This window comes from Eubalaena glacialis, chromosome 3, assembly GCF_028564815.1.
Source record: "Eubalaena glacialis isolate mEubGla1 chromosome 3, mEubGla1.1.hap2.+ XY, whole genome shotgun sequence".
Classification (NCBI taxonomy): domain Eukaryota; kingdom Metazoa; phylum Chordata; class Mammalia; order Artiodactyla; family Balaenidae; genus Eubalaena; species Eubalaena glacialis.
This window is the reverse complement of record NC_083718.1, coordinates 28,945,572-28,967,155: the sequence shown is the minus strand read 5'-3', so window position 1 is coordinate 28,967,155 and position 21,584 is coordinate 28,945,572. Positions and strand designations below refer to the sequence as shown.

The 21,584-nt window shown below is 37.1% G+C and overlaps 1 protein-coding gene across 9 annotated transcripts in view; it reads left to right on the top strand.

The window, feature by feature from the left end:
• SDCCAG8 (SHH signaling and ciliogenesis regulator SDCCAG8) overlaps nucleotides 1-21,584 on the top strand; it is a 273,722-nt gene that overhangs the window by 181,807 nt on the left and 70,331 nt on the right. For 7 of the 9 annotated variants that reach the window (XM_061187382.1, XM_061187380.1, XM_061187385.1 and 4 more), the window contains 2 exons: nucleotides 1,368-1,476; nucleotides 10,402-10,533. In XM_061187382.1, coding sequence (XP_061043365.1) covers nucleotides 1,368-1,476; nucleotides 10,402-10,533 — 241 coding nt within the window. Of the gene's footprint in view, nucleotides 1-1,367; nucleotides 1,477-10,401; nucleotides 10,534-11,142; nucleotides 11,187-21,584 lie in introns of those variants that run through there. The other 2 variants (XM_061187384.1, XM_061187387.1) reach the window with 2 other exon arrangements.

Here is a 21,584-nt window from a genome sequence, read left to right as displayed (position 1 = left end):
CATCACATTGGCACTATTCTGCAGACTGAGTTGGCCAGTAACTCTTTACCTTTAATTTGAAAGTAAAATGCACTTTGAAAATAGGCAGTTTGATTTGTTCAGTCGGAGCATTATGTAGTTCCTTTCACTTTTGAGTTGTGTGTTCACAGACAGTGTTAGTCAAAACAAGACAGTGTCAGTCATTATAATTCCACACCACATACACCAAGCTGATTGTACTATTAAAACAAAAGTTTAATTGATCCTGTTTCTTCCAGAAAAATGTTGCTTAATTTTTAGTGCCTTGATTTATTTTGCTTTGTATGCTATATGCTTTTTTGTCAGTCATTGTCTAAAACCGAAAAGAAAGGGCCTGTTAAACCTTTCACCTAAAGATAATTTTCATGTGATTTAATGTATACTATATTTGATGACATGGTAATAAGTGGTTGCTTATCCTGTAAGTGAAAAATTGCTAATGTAGAATTCATTAAATAATCTGTTTGCTAATAAAGAGGCAAATGTCATATTGATCCACATAATTCACTCCATCACTTTCAGTAGAGATTTTCTTCTCACAGTGTTTGGCCAGAAGAAATGAAAATTCACCAGGCTTGGTAGTTGTTTTTCCACTAAAAACAAAAGGAGAAGATTACAGGATGAATTATTGTTTGCCTCCACCACTAGCAGGATCCCAGCAATCAAGGAGTCTTGGGCAGTATCTCTGAGTGCTAGATAAGATATTAACTGAGCCACCATGAGAATACTTCCTTTTGTTTTGCACAAAAATACATACTCCGTTCAGTTTCTTTGATCAGATCTTCATTGAAGCTCACACTAAGTAGATAAGGAAAATTATTTATTTCCAATAAAATAAGAAAGTTATATATTTTTCTTTTATGATTAGAGAAGTATATGCAAGATGGGGGTAGTGAAATATGTGAGCAGATATGAAACATAAAGCATGAATTACAGTGTAGAAAGAGTTCCTCAATTATTTTAGTTTTGAATTATCTGGTTGTGATAAATTTGACATTCTGTTTATAGTAAAATTATCAAAGTAAAAATATATTGCATATTACAAAGATATAAGCATCTATGACTCCACTTGAGGTATTTGACAATTTATTAACATGTTAAAAATTACACAAAGCTGATATGATCAAAAATGTTTCTGGTGTGTAATTATTAGGGAAGTAAATGTCTCACAAGATTTAGTGTCTTGCCAGATGAGCATTCCTTTGACCTAGGACCATAAAAGTGATCTAGTGTCTTATAGGAAAAGTGTGGTTGTCTTAGCACTTTTACCACTATACATGTGGAAGCGCTGCAGAGCTACAACCATAAACATCTTATGTTGTTGGGGGGGTGGTTATTGTTATTTCTAGAAAATGAACAGTATTCATTGCTGACCTCCCAGAATTCATTTCTGACAAAGTTAAAGGAAGAGTGCTGCACATTAGCCAAGAAACTGGAACAAATCTCTCAGAAAAGCAGGTGGGTAATATTATACAATACTTTCAGAGCACTGTTTATATGAATACTGTAATTTTTTTCTTAAAAGATGGCATTTTCATTATTTTATAGTCTAATGTCAAAATTAGATATGTATTGACATATTTCCTGTAAAAAAACATTTTCTCTCCATGAAAATTTTCTTAATTGTCCATACAGACACCTTGATGTTTTTTCATAATTAGGTATACATACTATAATTTGACTTTTTTAATGTTCAGAATTGAAAACTATGAAATTTCAGAGCACAAAGGTCAAGATGGCATCCTTTTAATAAAGGATGCAGATAAATCAAGCAGTTCTAAAGTCATATTTTAACACAGCTAACATATTTTAGTCTATTATCATAGTTCTCCATGAACACATAAAAGCTATCTTTAAGGCAAATGATAATGGGTAAAATATGACTGTATAAAAATAAAAGTAGATGATATTTTGAAATAAACCAAAACCATCTTTTCTTTCTCCTAAAATTGTTTTATTTTAATAAAATAGCCATCATTGATTTTGTAGGTACATGTTCTTTTATAAATCCACTGACTGGGTTCTTAATGAATTTTTTTCTGTACATTTTCTAATCATATTATCTCAATAAATGAATTATTTATATTCTAAATTCTAAGAAGCCTGAGTTCTCACCTTAGCTCTGATAGTAGCTGTGTAATCTTGGACAAATTTATTTGACCTGCTTGAACTGTGATTTCCTCTTGTAAATGAATGATGTTGAACAGAATCACTTTGACTTGAACTCAAAAGAAATCATTCATTTAACTAGCTAGGTATAAAATGTCGCATTACAGTATAACCTAATGGGAAAATAATCTGTGTATCTTCTCTTGCATACTTTTCTGAAACTCACTTAGATCATCAAAGAACAAGCAATAGGGCTCAGCAAACCAACTACTGACTTAGGTTTATTATTCAGAAAGAATTTCTAGGAGGGTCAGAGCATGTCTGATCACTCTGAGCCCTATCTTGGGTTCCTGCATCAATAAGCTGGCTTACCTTATGGAATCCCCATCCCTGAATTTTTTTGAAAATCAGGGGGCTTATGAATCCAATTCTTTCTGCTCACAGGAAGGCAGAAGCTCCTATAACCACCCAGAATGTGCTCTGAACATGCACCTTCTTAGCGAATACTAATTAAGTATCTTGTTTGGGATGGGAAAAGGCTTAGGGTACCAAAATACCCAGTATTTTCAGGAAATTTGACAAGGAAACCCAAATAATTTTGCCATGGATGAGACCCTCATAATATATCAACAGGAGGTATTCCTAACTAGAAATATTTGATTTACCTCATATAGATACAAACTGGATTAATAATTTAAAAAAAAATTATTTTGAATTGGGTCTTAAAAGATTGTGTTATCTTAAGATTGCTTTGGGATTGATTATTGATTAATTATCTTGCTGTCTAAGGAGACATAATTGAGGAAATTGAAGTTTATAAAAGAGAAAGAGAAGCTATATGCTTGCTATATATTATTTAATTCTCACAACAGCTTGAGACATGAATTATTATCTTCTTTTACAGAGGAGGAAACCAATACTCAGAGTGTTTAAATAGCTAGTAAGTAGAAGCACTAGAATTCTAACTTAGACATTTCTGGTTCCAAAGCCTATGATCTTTCTTACAATAAGTATAATTATTTTATATCTACTACTAAAGAAAATCCAGGCCAAAGTAGTTACGATGGGAAAGTTTAGGAAAGAAAAATTAATCTTTATATTTCCATGGAGAAGTAAGCATACTTGGCATGTGAGGGTTAACCTGTGAGCCTGGGTTAACCTGTGCCATGTGCCCTGAGGCCTTCTTTCCCCTGCTCTAAGTCTATCAATTTACCCTGTACTAGTCTAGTGAACTTGAACCTCATCGTGTCTTCTCTTCAACTCCTCTCACTTCTGATTCTAGCTCCTGACTGCTACTTTGTAAATTGAATGTGTTCCTTTATGTCTGATACACAGCTGGCACCTGATACATATTTACTGAATGAATGAATGAAACAAACAAGCATGGTGCTACTACCCCCTGTATCCTGATCTGACTCTGATTCCAGACTATTCCTTTGTTGATGACAGGCAGTGTGCAGTAAAAAACACTTTGGAATTCAGAAGGAACAAGGTTTGAATCTTGCTCTGCCAATTAGCTTCATAACCTTGCGTACATCGCTTAATTTCTCCAAACCTCAGCTTCTCCATCTGTAAAAACCTTTTAAAAACTATGTTGCAGGATTATGGTGGGAATTAGAAATTTAGAAAGACGTATATAGGTACACACATATACATAGCACCTAACACCATGCTTGACCCATAGAAGTATACAGTAGGTGCTATTGCTCTCATTGATGGTATCATTTTAAGGGTCTCACTTCACCTAGCTATTATTGTCTTTGCCAGAGTCTGAGTGCCATAATTCTCTGACAGACATAAAGTCTATACCACAATGGAAAACCTTTTTGAAGGCAATGCAGGATCAGGAAAATGTGGATTTGGTTGTGTTTCAGCTCCTGCTCTGGTACCTTGTCTTGCAAGTCTGAAGAGTTAAAATACGCATCTACTGTAACTTTATAAGTTGATCCGAAACTAAAACCTAGCAAATAATAAAGACTGGATAAGTTGTAACTTATTACTGTTAAAACTTTTAAGTGCCCCTAAAATTTACAAAATGTACATTTTGTGTGTCTCACAAGAAATTAGCATTATAAATAGGATAAATTGTGATTTGGGGGGACGTTGTTCGTTTGTTCACTCTTAATTTCTCATTTCACTCTGGCTTCCTACATGAAAGACACTCCATTTTGATATTACCTTTGCTTTGAAAACACCTATAAAACTTGAAGGGCTCAGAGTGTTTCTTTTAAAGTAAAGCTATACATTTATTAAGCCTTGTAGAAGCCCTCCAGGAGTGAGCCTCTACATACCCTCTACTAAACTTTTAGGGTAAACAATTCCCCCTGTGCTTTGAGGTGAGGAAATCCTGAAGTTTTTTGAGCTTTCTAAACTGTTGTCATTGTGAAAGCACAGTCTCTAAAATAATTATTTAGACCATATGGTAATTTTAATCCAGGTTTTCCTCAGAGTACTGCAGTAAAATTTTTCCTGAAAGTAAGTGTATTTATTTCATGTTGACCAACAATTTAAACAGTTTTTTTGTCTAAGAGTTTCATGTTATTCAAAATCCCATACTAAATAAATGGATTCATACCATTTAAAATAAGCTTTTTTTTTTTTTTTAAACTCACAGATCTAGTCCTCTGACTAGAGCCCCTGAAGAATCACTGGGAAAGCTGACAATCCAGGAGCACCAATCCCAGACACTCTTACTCTCTATCCCATCCTCATGCTAGGCTGCTTTATGAAAGTGTTTAGAAATGGTTCCTCCGTGTGTGTGTCCTGTTATATGTGTTTCTCCCCAAGTAGATGTAAGTCGCATTATGGCTGTGCCTATTGCTTCTGCTGTCTGCAAGCCCTCCACAGTGAAGAGCCGGTACTTCCTGCACAGTATGCCTTCCACACTGCTCCGGTGGTGTCTGTAACCCCAGGGTTTGTGAATGGCACATCCCATTTTAAAACTAAAAGTGAACTGCCAATTCCATGCATTTTATATAGCTTGTTTTTGAGCACCAGACAAGACAAGTAATTCCATTTTGTTTTTAATTGGCACTAGGCAGACATTCTGGCTGATTTTAGATGAAACTCACATAAACTTCAGCTTCCTTTTGTCTTTATTCCCCAGGACTCTGAGAGCTTATTACAGTGGTAGGGTTGTTTCTGAAGTTGGTAAATGGAGATATTTAAATATCTTTGGTGCAACTGTGACTTTTCTTTATCAAAGTGAAGGAGGTGTTCCCTCTCCCCAGGCACTTGGATGAATCAGCAGTAAAATGTTTGCAGTGCAATCTAAAACGTGGCCTGGGAAGAGCTCAGAGAGGTTGGGCACCGGCTAGGAAGGGAGCCTCTGCCAGCTGCAGAATGGAGATCCAGCATGTGCTAGGTTTTCACCTCTCAACACTTTTGCCCCAGTGAAAAGAAAAGGATATAGAGCATAGAACTGGGGTCTGCATGGTTTTGCTTCTCTTTCTTTTCTATCATTGTCACTTTCTGGGTTGCTAGGTTCGTGGACTGATGTCTAACACTACCCATTGTGTATTTGTGATTTGCGTTTTGTAATTAAGAGGAACAATGGGAGTCCGCTGGGTCTCGTTATATATAATGGTTGGTTTAATTTGTTTCACTTCTATCTTGTTAATTGTAAATTGATCATTAAGATTTGAATTCTAATCTGTCACCAGGGTTGTGGGTATTGAGGCTAGAGCAATGATCCTGGTTTTAATCACTGATGATGAGAAACAAATTTTATAATTTTGCTACATATTGCAGTTCATATATTTTAACACTGTATTTTATGGTGTTATAAATATTGTTAAATGACTTTTAGTGTAGTTTTACTGTGTGGACTATAATGTATAAATTATATTACTGTTTTGGCAACAGTAGGTATCCAACTGTGTGAGTTTAATTGAAGTAAAGAACACATACCCGGTTGAACTATTTTTTTTCCCTGGCATGTTTAGATGATGTTAGTTTGGGATGCTACAAAAATTATATTCTACAAGAAGAAACTGATATTGGCCTCTGCTAATTATTACCAAAAGTTGAATGAGACTCTAAAAGAGTAAAAAATTAAGGGGTCATGTTTTTTCCTTAAAAAGCAATTATCACTGTAATCCTAATTATCGTAGTAAAATATTATACTTCATGAAAATGTAATTACACAGTATAACTGGTATATAAAAATGCAGTGAGAAGTTCATGCTTCTGTAAAGGCAGAAATTACCTAAATTTTCTATGAAAATGGATTAGAATCAATTTTCTTTTTATATGACACTAGGACAATCACGCCACAAATGTAATCTAAAGCTAACATAGAAGCTCGTAAGTTTACTCTTTGAACTTTGCAAACTGCTAGTTCTTTCAATATATCATGGACTCTAGACAGATAAAAGATGCTGTCCATGTACATATACTAAATTTTTATTGAACATTGGAAGTTGGTAGGCAAATTACTATTATAAACAAAGAAAAGCATACACATAAAATATGCAAAGCAGAAAAGTACTGTAGAAATAAAATACCTGATAGTAATATGTACTTTACAATTAACATTTATATTTTTGAAATTCTGTATATAAGATATCCTCAATATAGGGCATTTGGATATAAATGCAAAGAAGAATTAAGGAAAAAAATTTCCTGTAACATTACCGTCTGGCTAACTATAACTATCGTTAACTTTTGACATGTTTCCTTTCAGTCATTTTCCATGTGTAGGTAAATGTGTATGTTACCTTGCATTTATATTGTGAGTGATATACATATGTGTATATATATATATATATATAGACGCATACAGTTTTACATCCTGCTTTTTTTACTTAATATTATCTGATGAACACTTTTCTACATCAGTAAATACTCGGGAAACATAATTTTAATTGAATCATTTGTATGAATAATAATTCATCAGAATTTTAAACTCTTTTTAAATGTAATGGATAATATAATAATAATTTTATACATAAATCGGAATTTTTTCATGATTTTCTTAGTTGAGATGTCTAAAAGGGGATTGCTGGTCCAAAGACTATGAACCCTGTTAAGGCTGTTAATGTGTATGACTTTGCTCAAGTAGTGCACTAAATTCTGCTCAGTATATACATGTATATACCAGTTTGTGACAAAAAGAAGTGAGAGGTTTTTCAAAAAAGGAGTGAGGGGCCATGTTGCACAGTGGGTGGGACAACCCCTTTAGAGTTGGACAGACCAGTGTTTGTGTCTGGGCTTGGCTAATCACCATTTAGGTGACCTTAGGCGAATTATTAAACCTCATATTTACCTCCCAGAGAAAAGGGAATAAACACTTACCTTGTAGGATTAATTGAGACCATAATGTAAAGGATGAATTCCACTACCTGGTGTAGTGTAGGCATACAGTAGATGTTTTATTAGGCATTTCTTTGAATAATAAGGAAATTGAATGTTTTATAAATGTTTATTGATCATTTATGTTTCTTCCTCTGTGAGTATTTTTCATATCCCTTGTACTTTTTTAATTGGAATTTTGATGAAGAGTGGGGATAGCAGTTTATTATATAATGCTTCTAATATTCATTTGTCTCATTTTTTACGTTCCCCTTTTCTTAATTTTGAAAAATTTGTTCCCAGTTCTTTTTGTTTCTTAAGAATTTTTTCAAAATCAAGGTGACTTTATTTTTTGTTTTAAATATTACAATACATGTCCACTGTAAAAATTCAGAAAATACAGAAAAGGAAAAAAAATTTTTTTATATTTCTAATCTGGACACCAAGAGATCAATATTAATATGTGGTATACATGTCAAAATATTTTTTATTTTATAAAATAGAATTACCTTATGCTGATTTTTAATATTTTCCTTTTTTACCAATATGTCATATTTTTAGGTCAATATATAACACCAATAAATAGCCATATTATCAGAATAGCATCTTGATATTTCTTTTTTTAAGTAATGTAACTAATCATCTGTTGATACATTTCTGGGTTAAGTTTTCATATATTGGGTTGCAGAGCAAGGTTGTTTCTAGAAACAGTGCTACAAGGAACATGCTCATGAAAACGTATGATTTTGTTGTGTGTAAAAGCTTTATATTCTTATATTGTAAAATCTATGTTTCCTTCGTGACTTTTAAAAAGTGACTTGTTTTTCTGGGAAAGTACCTGAGAAGAGATAAATATTCTTATGCATTTTTTTCTAATCTGATTTAAGGATACTTTTGGTCCTTTTGGAATTTTAGTGCATAGTGCATATTGTGATAGGAAATACTAATCGTGGAAGAATACTAAATTAAAAATTTCATATAACTGCTCCTAAATTCTTTTATATTGTATGTGATTTTGAAAGGATAGACATAGTCATTATTTACTTATTTAGACTATTTCAAATATAAGTAAATTCTTATTAGAAGAAGTAAATATAGATTGAGTGCTTAATCTGAGTTTGAAAATGAGATAATCCATGCCCTTATGTGTAATCTGTAATCTAGCAAGAAGGATGAGGCACAGAGCACAATTCACAGGCATAAATTATAAGCTAATGTATGCGTAGAAGCTAGAGGTAGTTTCAAAAAATGTGCTGACATACTGAGAACTGCAAGTATTAATCAGAGCAAGCTTCCTTCGAGATGAAACTTGAACCAAGGTGAAAACAAAATGAGGAATGAGGTGAACTAAAAGCGAGCGATTGCTTCATGCCATGTGAAGCAGCTTGGTCCTTGGGATAAATTCCCTTAGCAAATCCAAATCTTTTCCAGGAAAAAAAAAAAAAAAAATGGCTATGTCACCTAATGGAGGAATCCTTTCTTTGGAGGGAAATAATTTTACATCAAGCATCTCACATAAACTTCAAGAAACAAACCAATTGTTAACTACTCGTATTTTAATGTGCAAGAGTTTTAAACTTTCAGTTCTAACCTATGAGGCAGTAGAGTATGAGGAGATGGTGGAGTAAGGAGTAATGTTTAATTAAGTAAGTCAAGGACAAAGTACAATTTTTCTTGGGCAGATGTCTTTCTTAGCTTCAAATTTTGAGCCTTGGAATGGCCATCCAAGACACTGAAGAAGTAACGTTATTTCCTGACAAACATCAATCATCACCAAAGTAGACAGATATCTGTAATCCCAAATGAAATAATGTGAAGACAGAAAGAAAATTGGGGGAATGGTACCTCACTTAGCAAATGGAGGAAAGTGAGTCTTAAATGTCTGCAGACAGGGATACTTGTATGTGAAGCAAGCTGATCTGCTCTCAGGATCCCAAAAAGACTTGGAAGGCAGGAGTGGAATATAGGACTGAAACCAAAGTTGACAGTTCTACCCCAACCCCATGCAGCCAGATGACTATCCCTCCTCCACCCAGAAAACTAGGAGCTTCCTCTCTGAAGAGATTAAACCAGCAGGCACTGGTGAAAATAGCTGCACTGAAATTAGAATAGAGGAATTAATTAAAAGTGTACGTTCTGAAAGGTGAGTACACCACCCCTCTATTTCCAACCAGCTCTTAGACCACTGATGGTTAGGGTTGTACACAACAAGCAGGAAACTGGAGAATCCTTCTTTTGAGAAACAGAATGGCCACAGGGGAAAGAATTACAGATACTAATAATATTGGGAATCTCCCATCAGAAAAGATGGCTTGCCACTCAATCATTCTACACTAAAGTCCACTTGTTTAGGGAAAATAAATGTACACAAACGCATGTGTAATCATAATATACTCCTTAGACAACAAGGACCAATATTTATGTAGTTGTTATGACATAAAACTAATACTGATTTAACTACAAACTGAAATATTAGTAATTACATTGACAAGCTGGAGGTGGAGTCAGGGGGCAGAGAACCACCATTTTTTAAAACTATATGATTTTAATCATGTACCATTAAATTAGCTATGTTAATTAAAAGAAACAACTCTCTGTCAGAAATTAGGCCTGAGGTTGTTCCTGTAACAGCATGGTAGCTGGCCTGTAATAGATACTCAGTAAATATTTGGTAAATTAATAGCTGTCTTTTTAAAAATGGGATTTGATTATTATCATTTTTGTCTTGTTCTTTGAAAAAACTATCTCTGTTGAAGTTGTTATTCCTTTATCTGTCTACCACTTGAGTTCCTGCAGTGTGTATATCCTTCTACTAGACATTCTGTAATTTCTGAAATATTTTATTTTACATAAAATAATTTTTATTGACACTGTTATGTTTAAGTACAGAGTTCAAGAAAATGATAAGGTTATACAATAAAAACATGCTCTTGGTAATAAGAACCTTTAACATCTGTCACTTCTGTGTTTACACCTCTCTAGATCTGAAATAGCTCAGCTCAGTCAAGAAAAAAGGTATACATATGACAAACTGGAAAAGTTACGGAGAAGAAATGATGAATTGGAGGAACAGTGTGTCCAGCATGGGAGACTACATGAGATAATGAAGCAAAGGTAATAAAGACTTAATAATCAACTGATGTGCCACATATTGAATGTGTTTGGTTCAAAAACAGAATGGGAAATGCTGTGGAATAAATAGAATTCATGGTTACTATGGTACTCAAGGAACATGCTTAAAATCTAATATTTCTATATATTTATACTTTCTCAATTTAGGTTGTTCTTATAATACACAGAGAGGAGAGCACTTTCCCTCTTTACTATTCTCTAAAGACACAGAAGTAGATTTAATAGAGAACATTGTAGGAAAACCATCTACCTTTAAGGTGCAAGCTGGTAATGTAATATGCAGGAATTTTAAAACTTCTCTTCTAGAAATTAGGTTTTGTATGTATTTTTGTAAGATAAAACATGTAAGGCCTAAGAAGGTTAAATATATTGTTAGAGTCAGAATTTGACTCCAGACCCTTTGGTTCTTCCTAGTGGTGTACTTTGAGCAAGTTACTTAACCTCTCTGAGCATCAGTTTCTTCATCTATATATTGGAGCTAACAATAGCCACTTTGCAGTTTGATATAAAGATCAAATATAATATATGTAAAGCACCTGGCTCATAATAGCCACGTACTAAATGGAATCGATATTTACTCTCTTTTTCTAGATGGAGAAGCTCAAGCTGAGAGATACTAATGTATTTGCTCAAAGTGCCATATTGAGTAAGTTGGTAGAGTTCAAACTTGAATCATGATCTTTTGATTCCAAATTCCTTTGCTTTTTTGTGCAGTATTTTTTTGTGTGTGAAAAACACAGTCCCTTATTATTTACTATAAATGTGTCATTCCTAATTTCTATACAGTGATGAAAATACCCAGGAAAAAAAATCTCAGCAATCACGTACATAACAGCAGTTAACCTTCCAGTGGAGATAGTTTTCTTGGCATCCATCTCCCCATTTCTATCCCATTCCCCAGACACCCCAGGCCTACTCTGTTTCAAAATCAATTGTTCATATAACTGAGGGGAAAAGAAAATATTTAAATACTCCTTTTATCATTATTTTTTAATTTGAAGTAAACATAGAGTCCCTTGGCAGGGGGAGGAGGAATGTTTATAAATTTGATCACTTGCTCTATTGAAGAGAAGAAAGGTAGTCAGAAAATGATACCATAATATTAAAATATGAGTATACTTATAAAGTATTAATCATTCATTTATTTTCTAAGCCAGAGATCAGCAAACTATTTCTGTAAAGGACCAGAGAGTAAAATATTTTAGGCTTCCTGGGCCACGAGTAGTCTCTGTCATGTACTGTTTGTTTTGTTTTTGCTTTTTTTTTACAACCCTTTAAAAAGACAAAAACCATTCTTAGCTAGAAGGCCAACAGAATGAGTGAAAAGATTTGGACCTTGGGCTATAATTTGCTCCTGTACTATGCAACCAACTCATCTTTCTAATATTTCTTTTCTTACATCTGTATATTGTTTTAGAGTTCACAAAATTCACCTCACGCATGTTTTCTTACCTGAAACAAACCTGGGAAGTAGTTGTTATTATCATCTTCCTTTCCAGGTGGAGAACTAAGGCTCAGAAAGATAAAGTTGCCAACTGAAGGTCAGATAGTAAATTAATCGTTCATTCATTCAACAAATATTTATTGATTGCTACCATGTGTCATGTTCTCCACCACATGCTGCAAATAAAATAGCAAAGTAAATATAATTCCTAGTCTAATGGAGTTTACAGCCTTACAGGGAAGATGGATATTAACAAGAGAATTTCACAAATATCTAATTAATTGCAGTAATGATTAGTTATATGAAAGTGAAATATACTTTGTGGTGTAAGCACATTTAATAAGGTGACTTACCCTGATCAGAAAAAGTTTCAATGAAAAAATGACACTTGAAATGAATCTGTGAGTGGCAATATAGGGATTACTAGTCCTAGGGCAGGAGCTGGCAAATTGTACCCCAGCCCAAGCCCATTTTGTATGGCTCAGGAACATAGTCATGCTCATTTGTTTACATGTCATCTGTGGCTCCTTTCACCCTACAATGTCAGAGTTGAGTAGGTGAGTCAGAGACTGACCTATTGGTTCACAAAGCCTAAACTATTTACTATCTCGCCCTCTCCTAAAAAAGTTTGCCAGCTCCTCTTCTAGAGAAAAGAAAACTGTAAATTGAAGGTCCTGAGGTAGGACTTTTAAAGAAGGAAAGAAACTGTGTTTAACATGAAGAATAATGGAAAGAATAGCATGTGATGAGGTTGGAGAGGCAGGTGAGGGCCGGATAAAGACAAGGCCTTTAAGTTTTTATGGTAGACCTTTCACTTTATTCTTTTACTAAAAGGAAGATATTAAAAGATTTTTTTTAAAACACAGGAGAATTATGTGATCAAATTTGCATTTTAAAAATAGCATTCCAGCTCCAGAGTAGATAATGGATTGGAGCAGAGCCATGGTGTTTACACAAGACCAGTTAGGGAGCTACTAGAGCAGTTAGTCAAGTGATGATGATGGCTTAGATTGAACTGATAATAATGATGCTAGAAGTAAACAGATTGGTGAAATATATAGGAGGTGAAATCAACAGGACTTAATGACTGATTGGCTATGTTGGGTAGGGAAGAGTGCATATCCATATTTATGACATGAGCAATACATACATAGTGGTAGTACTTAGTGGAATAGAAAATACACAAAATAAGCAGGTCTGTGGTCGAGATGGCCTGGGTTTGGGATAAGACCAAGTGTTAGGTTTTGACCGTGTTGAATTTAATGTTCAAGAGCATTGTACAAATGGGTATGTTGAATAAGCATGTGGACACAAGGGACTAAGCTCAGGGGTCCCTGGGCTGGAGATAGAAATCCCCACTGGCTTACAGAGGATATTTGAAACCTTGGGAGTAAATGAGGTCACCTAGAGAAATAAAGTGAGAAGGAAGATGGGCTTACTGAATCCTAAAGAACATCAAAAGTTTTAAAGGTAAGGTAACCTGAGAAATAAGTAGAAACTGAAAAGGCTTGTTATCATGCATGCCTACAGATGGAAATACTTCAGGAAAGAGGAGGTGATCTACCAGATGCTGCTGAGTGATTAAATAAGAGTGAAAAGTATCCATTGGACTTAGTGACATGGACAGCACTGGTTATGTTAACAAAAATATTTGTACTGGAAGAGTGGGTACAGAAATCATATAATATGGATTGAAAACTTAGTGTGAGTTGAAAAATTGAAATAGCAAATTTAAACCACTTTTTCATAAGATTTGGGTGCACAGAAAAGAGGGAAGCAAGAGAAAGCAAGAGACAGACCAACCAACTGGTGGTGGGTAGATGTATTGGGAGGGGCATTTTGAAAAAGAGAATTTTTTGAGTTGCAGTAGATGTGAATTTATTAAATTCTGATTGTCAAGATTATTAAAGTTATAAAGTCAGGAAAGTTACATTTTCCAGCTGGTAGTTTGGAACCCCTGGTGTCCACAAAGGCAGACCAGAGAATTCAGGCTAAAGATAGCAATGGTATTTCTTTCTAGTTATATTTTAAAATAAGTATTGATTCATATATTTCTCCCTAGAAAGTAGAACCACGTGAGAACTCCACGGTGTATACAGAGGGAGCAAGCCCTAGAGCTAGTGGAAATGGGCTGAACGCACTCATGTGTTCTCATGTGATTGAGTATTATGTCACCAACCCCCAGAAATTCTGGTGGTTTTTTTGGTTATACACTTTCACATTTTAAAAAATTTCTTATGGTAGTGTATTGTTTAAATTATATACATAAACACCATTGAATGGGGACTTCCCTGGTGGCGCAGTGGTTAAGAATCTGCCTGCCAATGCAGGAGACACGGGTTTGATCCCTGGTCTGGGAAGATTCCACATGCTGTGGAGCAACTAAGCTCATGTGCCACAACTACTGAGCCTGCACTCTAGAGCCCATGAGCACTGAGCCCATGTACCACAACTACTGAAGCCCGTGTGCCTAGAGCCCATGCTCCACAACAATAGAAGCCCATGCACCGCAATGAAGAGTAGCCCTGGCTCACCGCAACTAGAGGAAAGCCCACGTACAGCAACAAAGACCCAACACAGCCCAAAAAAAAAAAAAAAAAAAAAAAAAGAAGATAATAATAAAAAATAAATAAATAATTTTAAAAACCATTGAATGATTACATGAAGCTGCTAATTGAAATGTAACAAACTAATTATTAGTTTAGAATTGGTAATTCTTTTATAAACTACCTCACAATGATCTTTACCAAATCTGTAAGCTGTATTTTTCTAATAGGAATTTTATTCCTTAAAAACTAGTGTTAAAAATAAGAAATTTTATTCCTTGAAAACTAATGGTAAAAATAAGAAGTAAAGTATTGATTTTTATCTAATTCAACATGAAATTTTGGAGGACTATTCATTATTTTCCGAGAAGTGCTTAAAAAAACAAAATATTGGCAAATAGAATCCAACAGCATTTAAAAAGAATTACACACCACAGTCAAGTAGGATTTATTCTAAGTATGCAAGGCTGGTTCAGTATTTGAAAATTAAATGTAATCTATCACATCAATAAGCTAAAAAAGAAAAATCACATGATCACATTAATAGATGCAGAAAAAGCTTTTGACAAAATCCAAACACATTCATGATTTTAAAAAACTCTCAGTAAACTAGAAATAGAGGGGAACTTTCTCAACTTGATAAAGAATATCTTAAAAAAAAAAACCCTACAGCTAACATTATACTTAATGGTGAGAAACTCAAAGCTTTCCCCATTGATCAGGTGTAAGTCAAGGATATTCCCTTTTACCCATCCTTTTCAACATCATACTGGAAGTAATGCAATAAGACAAGAAAAGGAAATAAAAGGTATAAAGACTGGGAGGGAAGAGAAAAAAAAACCTTTCTTGATTGCAAGATGACATGATCATCTATGTAGAAAATCTGAAAGAATTGACAAAAAATTCTTGGAACTAAAAAGCAATTATGGCAAGGTGGCAAGGTACAAGGTTAATATCTGAAAGTTATTTGCTTTCCTATATACCAGCAATGAACAAGTGGAATTTGAAATTAAAAACACAATACCGTTTATATTAGCCCCCCTAAAATGAAAAGTTTTGGTATAAATCTAACAAATTATGTACAAGATCTAGATGAGGAAAACTATAAAACTCTGATGAATGAAAGTAAAGACGAACTAATAATTAAAGAGATATTCAGGTTAATGGATCAGAAGACTCAGTTTCAAAGGAGGTCAAGATGGTGGAGGAGTAGGAGGACGTGGAGTTCACCTCTCCCCACAAATGCATCAAGAATACATCTACAAATGGAACAGTTCTCACAGAGCACTGGCTGAACATTGGCAGAGGACTTTGGACACCAAAAAGAACAAGAAAGATCCCCCATAACCAGGTAGGATGAAAGAAAGAAGAAGGGGGAAAGAAGAGGAGAGGAAGCAGGATGGGAACGGCAACCCTGGGGTGGAGCTTGAGGAGAGGAGAGGTTCCTGCATCTGAGGAAGCCCCCTCACTGGTGGGTAGATCAGTTGGGACAGAAGGGGAGCTTTGGGGCTATCGGAAGAGAGTGCAGCAACTGTTCTGTGGCAGGCAGGACAGAGTGAGACCTACACAGACGGTTCTTGCCACAGCCCTGTGTGCCCCAGCCCTAGACGTGTCCCCGGTGAGGATGGGGGCTGCGTGCTGGAATGTGGGGTTTGGAGAGCAAAGCTGGGAAGAGGACTGCTGTTGGCTATAAGGAGACAGCCTGAGGGGATGGGGGTGAGGACACTGCAACCAGGAATGCCTGTGGAGGAAACCCAGACTGCCATAGAAGCAAAGCGATGTGTAAGGGGCAGAGCTGCCATTGCAGGCTCTCTCCCCATGTGCCACCCCTTCCACCCTGGGCACTAGGAAGGGCCCCTGCTGGGGCCAGCCCTCTTGAGCCAGCAGCCGGGTGCAAGGAGGGGCCCCTGCCAGGGCTAGCCTCTTGTTCAGGGGGCTGGGCACTAGGAGGGGCCCCCACCAGGGCCGGTTCTATCACGCTGGCAGCCAGGCACTAGGGGGACCCCTCTGGGGCCTACTCTCTCCTGCCTGTGGCTGGGTGCTAGGAGGCCCCCCTCCCCCCAAGGGCCGGCTCTCTTGTGCCCACAATGGCTGGCTCCCTCACATGCCTTGTCACCACCAGGGCCAGCTTCCCCACGTGCCTCATCAACAATAGGGCTGGCTCGCCCACGCCTGTGGCTGGGTATTAGGAAGGGCCCCCACTGGGGCCGACTCTCTTGTGCCTGCGGCCGCCAGCTCCCCCTCATGCCTGTTGCTGCCAGGGCTCCTGTGACCCCAGCCACCGTGCTGCCGCCACAACCCCCCCTTGCCGGAGTGGACTCCTGTGCTCCAGGGCAGCCTTGAAAGCAGACCCCTATGGGTGGCCCACAAGCAGAGGTGGGGCTGAAACCACAACTGAGCCCTAGGGGCCATGCAACTAAGAAAGAAAAGCTGAAACCTCTCCACACAGCTGTGCAAACCATGAATTGACAATGCTGTGACTGGCTTTGTAAACTCAGTGCCTACAGAACATCTGAATGAACAACCAGTGCTCCTGCAACCAAGATGGGCCTAGCTTTAGCAGCTGTAGATTTTGTCGGCACATACACATGGGGGTTGGGCCAGACTAGAGTCAGAGCTGCCCCCATAGCACCCACAGTAGGTCCAATCCATGATTACTACAATCCTGGGACCTGACTTAAGTGGATCTATGCTGGTGGCCTGGTGAAAACAACGTCTGAGAGACACCAGGGCCAACTGCCAGCATACCCACAGTTAAGGTGGGGCCTAGAGCAGTGCCAACAACAGTGTAAGAGAGCTTGCACAACAGGTGAAAAGTGACATAACAGAGCACAGCCACAGGTGAACAGGTCCAGAGGAGGAATACTCAGAGGCTTCCCTCCCAGTGGGAGTACTCCAATCCTGCCTACCTCACACCGCAGATCAGAAACACAGCTAAGAAACAGATCTGAGGGCCTCTACTCCAACAACTAGGGAGCAGACCCCATGTCTGACAGGGCGGTGACAACCACAGAGCAAAGGGGAGGCCCTGCTCAATATCCAGTGCTGGCTCTGTTCACCACAACATCAGTCACACCTCCTATAAAGGGGATAACGGCCAGCATACACTGATTAAGAGGTGGCAAACATCTATACTAAAAACAACCCTCGCACCAAAAAATATTAAACCCATGCAGGCTACATAGGGACATTCCCACATAAAATAGCCCTCCAAGACAGTCTGAGGGTCTGGAATTGGGTAGAAGAACCCCCAGACCATTTAGCCATGAAGGCCAGCAGGGCTTGAGTGCAGGAACTCCATAGGGCTGGGAGAAACAGAGACTAAACGCTTGGATGGCACACACAAGGTCTCACATGCACTGGGACCCGGCACAAAGCAGTACCTCAATAGCAACCTGGGCTACACCTACCTAGGGGTCTTAGAGGGTGTCCTGGGGAGGTGAAGGTCGACTATCACTCACCACGAGGGCAAGAACACTGGTAGCAGAAGCCCCAGGGAATATTGATTGGAGTGAGATCTTCCGGAGGTCCATAGTTTGGCACCAAGACCCAGCCCCACCCAACAACCTGCGGCTCCGAAGCTGGAAAACCTCAGGCCAAACAACCACCAAGATAGGAATACAGCCCCACCCATCAGAAGACAGGCTGCCTAAAGTCGTACTGAGCTCACATCCACCTCAAAACACACCCCTTGACGTGGCCCTGCCCATCAGAGGGACAAGACCCAGCTGCACCCACGAGAGGGCAGGCACCAGTCCCTTCCACCAGGAAGGCTGCACAAGCCCCTGGACCAAACTCACCCACCAGGGAGCAGACACCAGAAGCAAGAGAACTACAGTCCTGCAGCCTGTGGAAAGGACACCACAAACACAGAAAGTTAGACAAAATGAGATGACAGAGAAATATGTTACAAAAGAAGGAACAAGATAAAAACCCACAAGAACAACTAAATGAAGAGGAGAGAGGCAATCTACCTGAAAAAGAATTCAGAGTAATGATAGTAAAGATGATCCAAAATCTTGGAAAAAGAGTGGAGGGATAGATCAAGAAGATACAAGAAATGTTTAACAAGGAGCTAGAAGATTTAAAGTACAAACAAACAGATGAACAATACAATAACTGAAATGAAAAATGCAGTAGAAGGAATCCATAGCAGAATAACTGAGGCAGAAGAACGAATAAGTGAGGTGGAAGACATAGTGGTGGAAATCACTGCCACAGAACAGAATAAAGAAAAAGGAATGAAAAGAAATGAGGACAGTCTCAGAGATCTCCGGGATAATAATAAACACACCAACATTCTCATTATAGGGGTACCAGAAGGAGAAGAGAAAGAGAAAGAGAAAGAGCCTGAGAAAATAATTGAAGATATTTTAGCCAGAAACTTCCCTAACATGAGAAAGGAAACACTCACTCTACGTCCAGGAAGCACAGAGAATCCCACACTGGATGAACCCAAGGAGGAACATGCCAAGACACATATTAAACAAACTGGCAAAAATTAAAGACAAAGAAAAAATGTTAAAAGCAACAAGGGAAAAGCAACAAATAACATATGAGGGAATCCTGATTATTATTATCAGCGGATTTTTCAGCAGAAACTCTGCTTGATATATTTCAAGTGATGAAAGGGAAAAACCTACAACCAAGAATACTCTACCCAACAAGGCTCTCATTCAGATTCGACGGAGAAAACCAAAGCTTTACAGACAAGCAAAAACTAAGAGAATTCAGCACCATGAAATCAGCTTTACAACAAATGCTAAAGGAACTTTCGTAGGCGGGAAAGAGACTAGCAAATTAAAACAACCTTGTACATATATAGACTGCTAAATTAAAACCTCATGGGAATAGCAAACCCAAAAACTACAATAGATACACAAACAAGAAAGAAAAAGCAACCCAAACACAACACTAAGGATGATCATCAAACCACAAGAGAAGGCAACAAAAGAGTAAGGGAAGAAAAAACAAAACCCCAAAAGTTAAGAAAATGGCAGTAGGAATATACATATTGATAATTACCTTAAATGTAAATGGATTAAATGCTCCACCCAAAAGACATAGACTGGCTGAATGGATATGCTGTCTACAGAGACCCACTTCAGACCTAGGGACACATACAGACTGAAAGTGAGGGGATGGAAAAAGATATTCCATGCAAATGGAAATCAAAAGAAAGCTGAAGTAGCAATACTCATATCAGACAAAATAGACTTTAAAATAAAGACTGTTATAAGAGATAAGGAAGGACACTACATAATGATCAAGGGATCAATCCAAGAAGGTACAAAAATTGTAAATTATATGCACCAAACGTAGGAGCACCTAAATTTATAAGCCAAATGCTAACATCCATCAAAGGGGAAATTGACAATAACACAATAATAGTTGGGGATTTTAACACCCCACTTACACCAATGGACAGATCATCCAGACAGAAAATTAATAAGGAAACACAAGCCTTAAATGGCACATTAGACCAGATAGACTTAACTGATATCTATAGGACATTCCATCTGAAAGCAGCAGAATACACTTTCTTCTCAAGTACACCCAGAACATTCTCTAGGATAGATCACATCTTGGGCCAAAAATCAAGCCTCTGCAAATTTAAGAAAATTGAAATCATATCAAGCATCTTTTCCAACTGCAGACTATGAGATTAGAAATCAATTACAGGAAAAAAACTGTAAAAAACACAAACACATGGAGACTAAATAATACGTTACTAAATAACCAAAGGATCACTGAAGAAATCAAAGAGGAAATAAAAAAATACCTAGAGACAAATGGCAATAAAAACACCACAATCCAAAACCTCTGGGATGCAGCAAAAGCAGTTCTAAGAGGGAAGTTTACAGCAATACAATCTTACCTCAGGAAACAAGAAAAATCTCAAGTAAATAACCTAACCTTACACCTAAAGCAACTAGAGACAGAAAAACAAACAAAACCTAAAGTTAGTAGAAGGAAAGAAATCATAAAGATCACAGCAGAAATAAATAAAACAGAGGTGAAGAAAACAATAGCAAAGATGGATGAAACTAAAAGTTGGTTGTTTGAGAAGATAAACAAAATTGATAACTCTTTAGCCAGACTCATAAAGAAAAAAAGGGAGAGGACTCAAATCAATAAAATTAGAAATGAAAAAGGATCAGTTACAGTGGACACAACAGAAATACAAAGGATCATAAGAGACTACTACAAGCAACTATATGCCAATAAAATGGACAACCAAGAAGAAATGGACAAATTCCTAGAAAGGTATAACCTTCCAAGACTGAACAAGGAAGAAATAGAAAATATGAACAGAACAATCACATGTACTGAAATTGAAACTGATTAAAAATCTTCCAACAAACAAAAGTCCAGATGGCTTCACAGGTGAATTCTATCAAACATTTAGAGAAGAGTTAACACCTATCCTTCTCAAACTCTTCCCAAAAATTGCAGAGGGAGGAACACTCCCAAGCTCATTCTACAAGGCCACCATCACCATGATACCAAAACCAGACAAAGATATCACAAAAAAAGAAAATTACAGGCCAATATCATTGATAAATATAGATGTAAAAATCCTCAACAAAATACTAGCAAACGGAATCCAACAACACATTAAAAGGATCATACACCATGATCAAGTGGAATTTATCCCAGGGATGCAAGGATTTTTCAATATCTGCAAATCAATCAATGTGATATACCACATTAACAAACTGAAGAATAAAAACCATATGATCATCTCAATAGATGCAGAAAAAGCTTTTGACAAAATTCAACACCCATTTATGATAAAAACTCTCCAGAAGTTTTTATCATAGGGCATAGAGGGCATAGAGGGAACCTACTTCAACATAATAAAGGCCATATACGACAAACCCACAGCAAACATCATTCTCGACAGTGAAAAATTGAAAGCATTTCCTCTAAGATCAGGAAGAAGACAAGGATGTCCACTCTAGCCATTTGCATTCAACATAGTTTTGGAAGTCCTAGCCATGGCAATCAGAGAAGAAAAAGAGATAAAAGGAATTCAAATT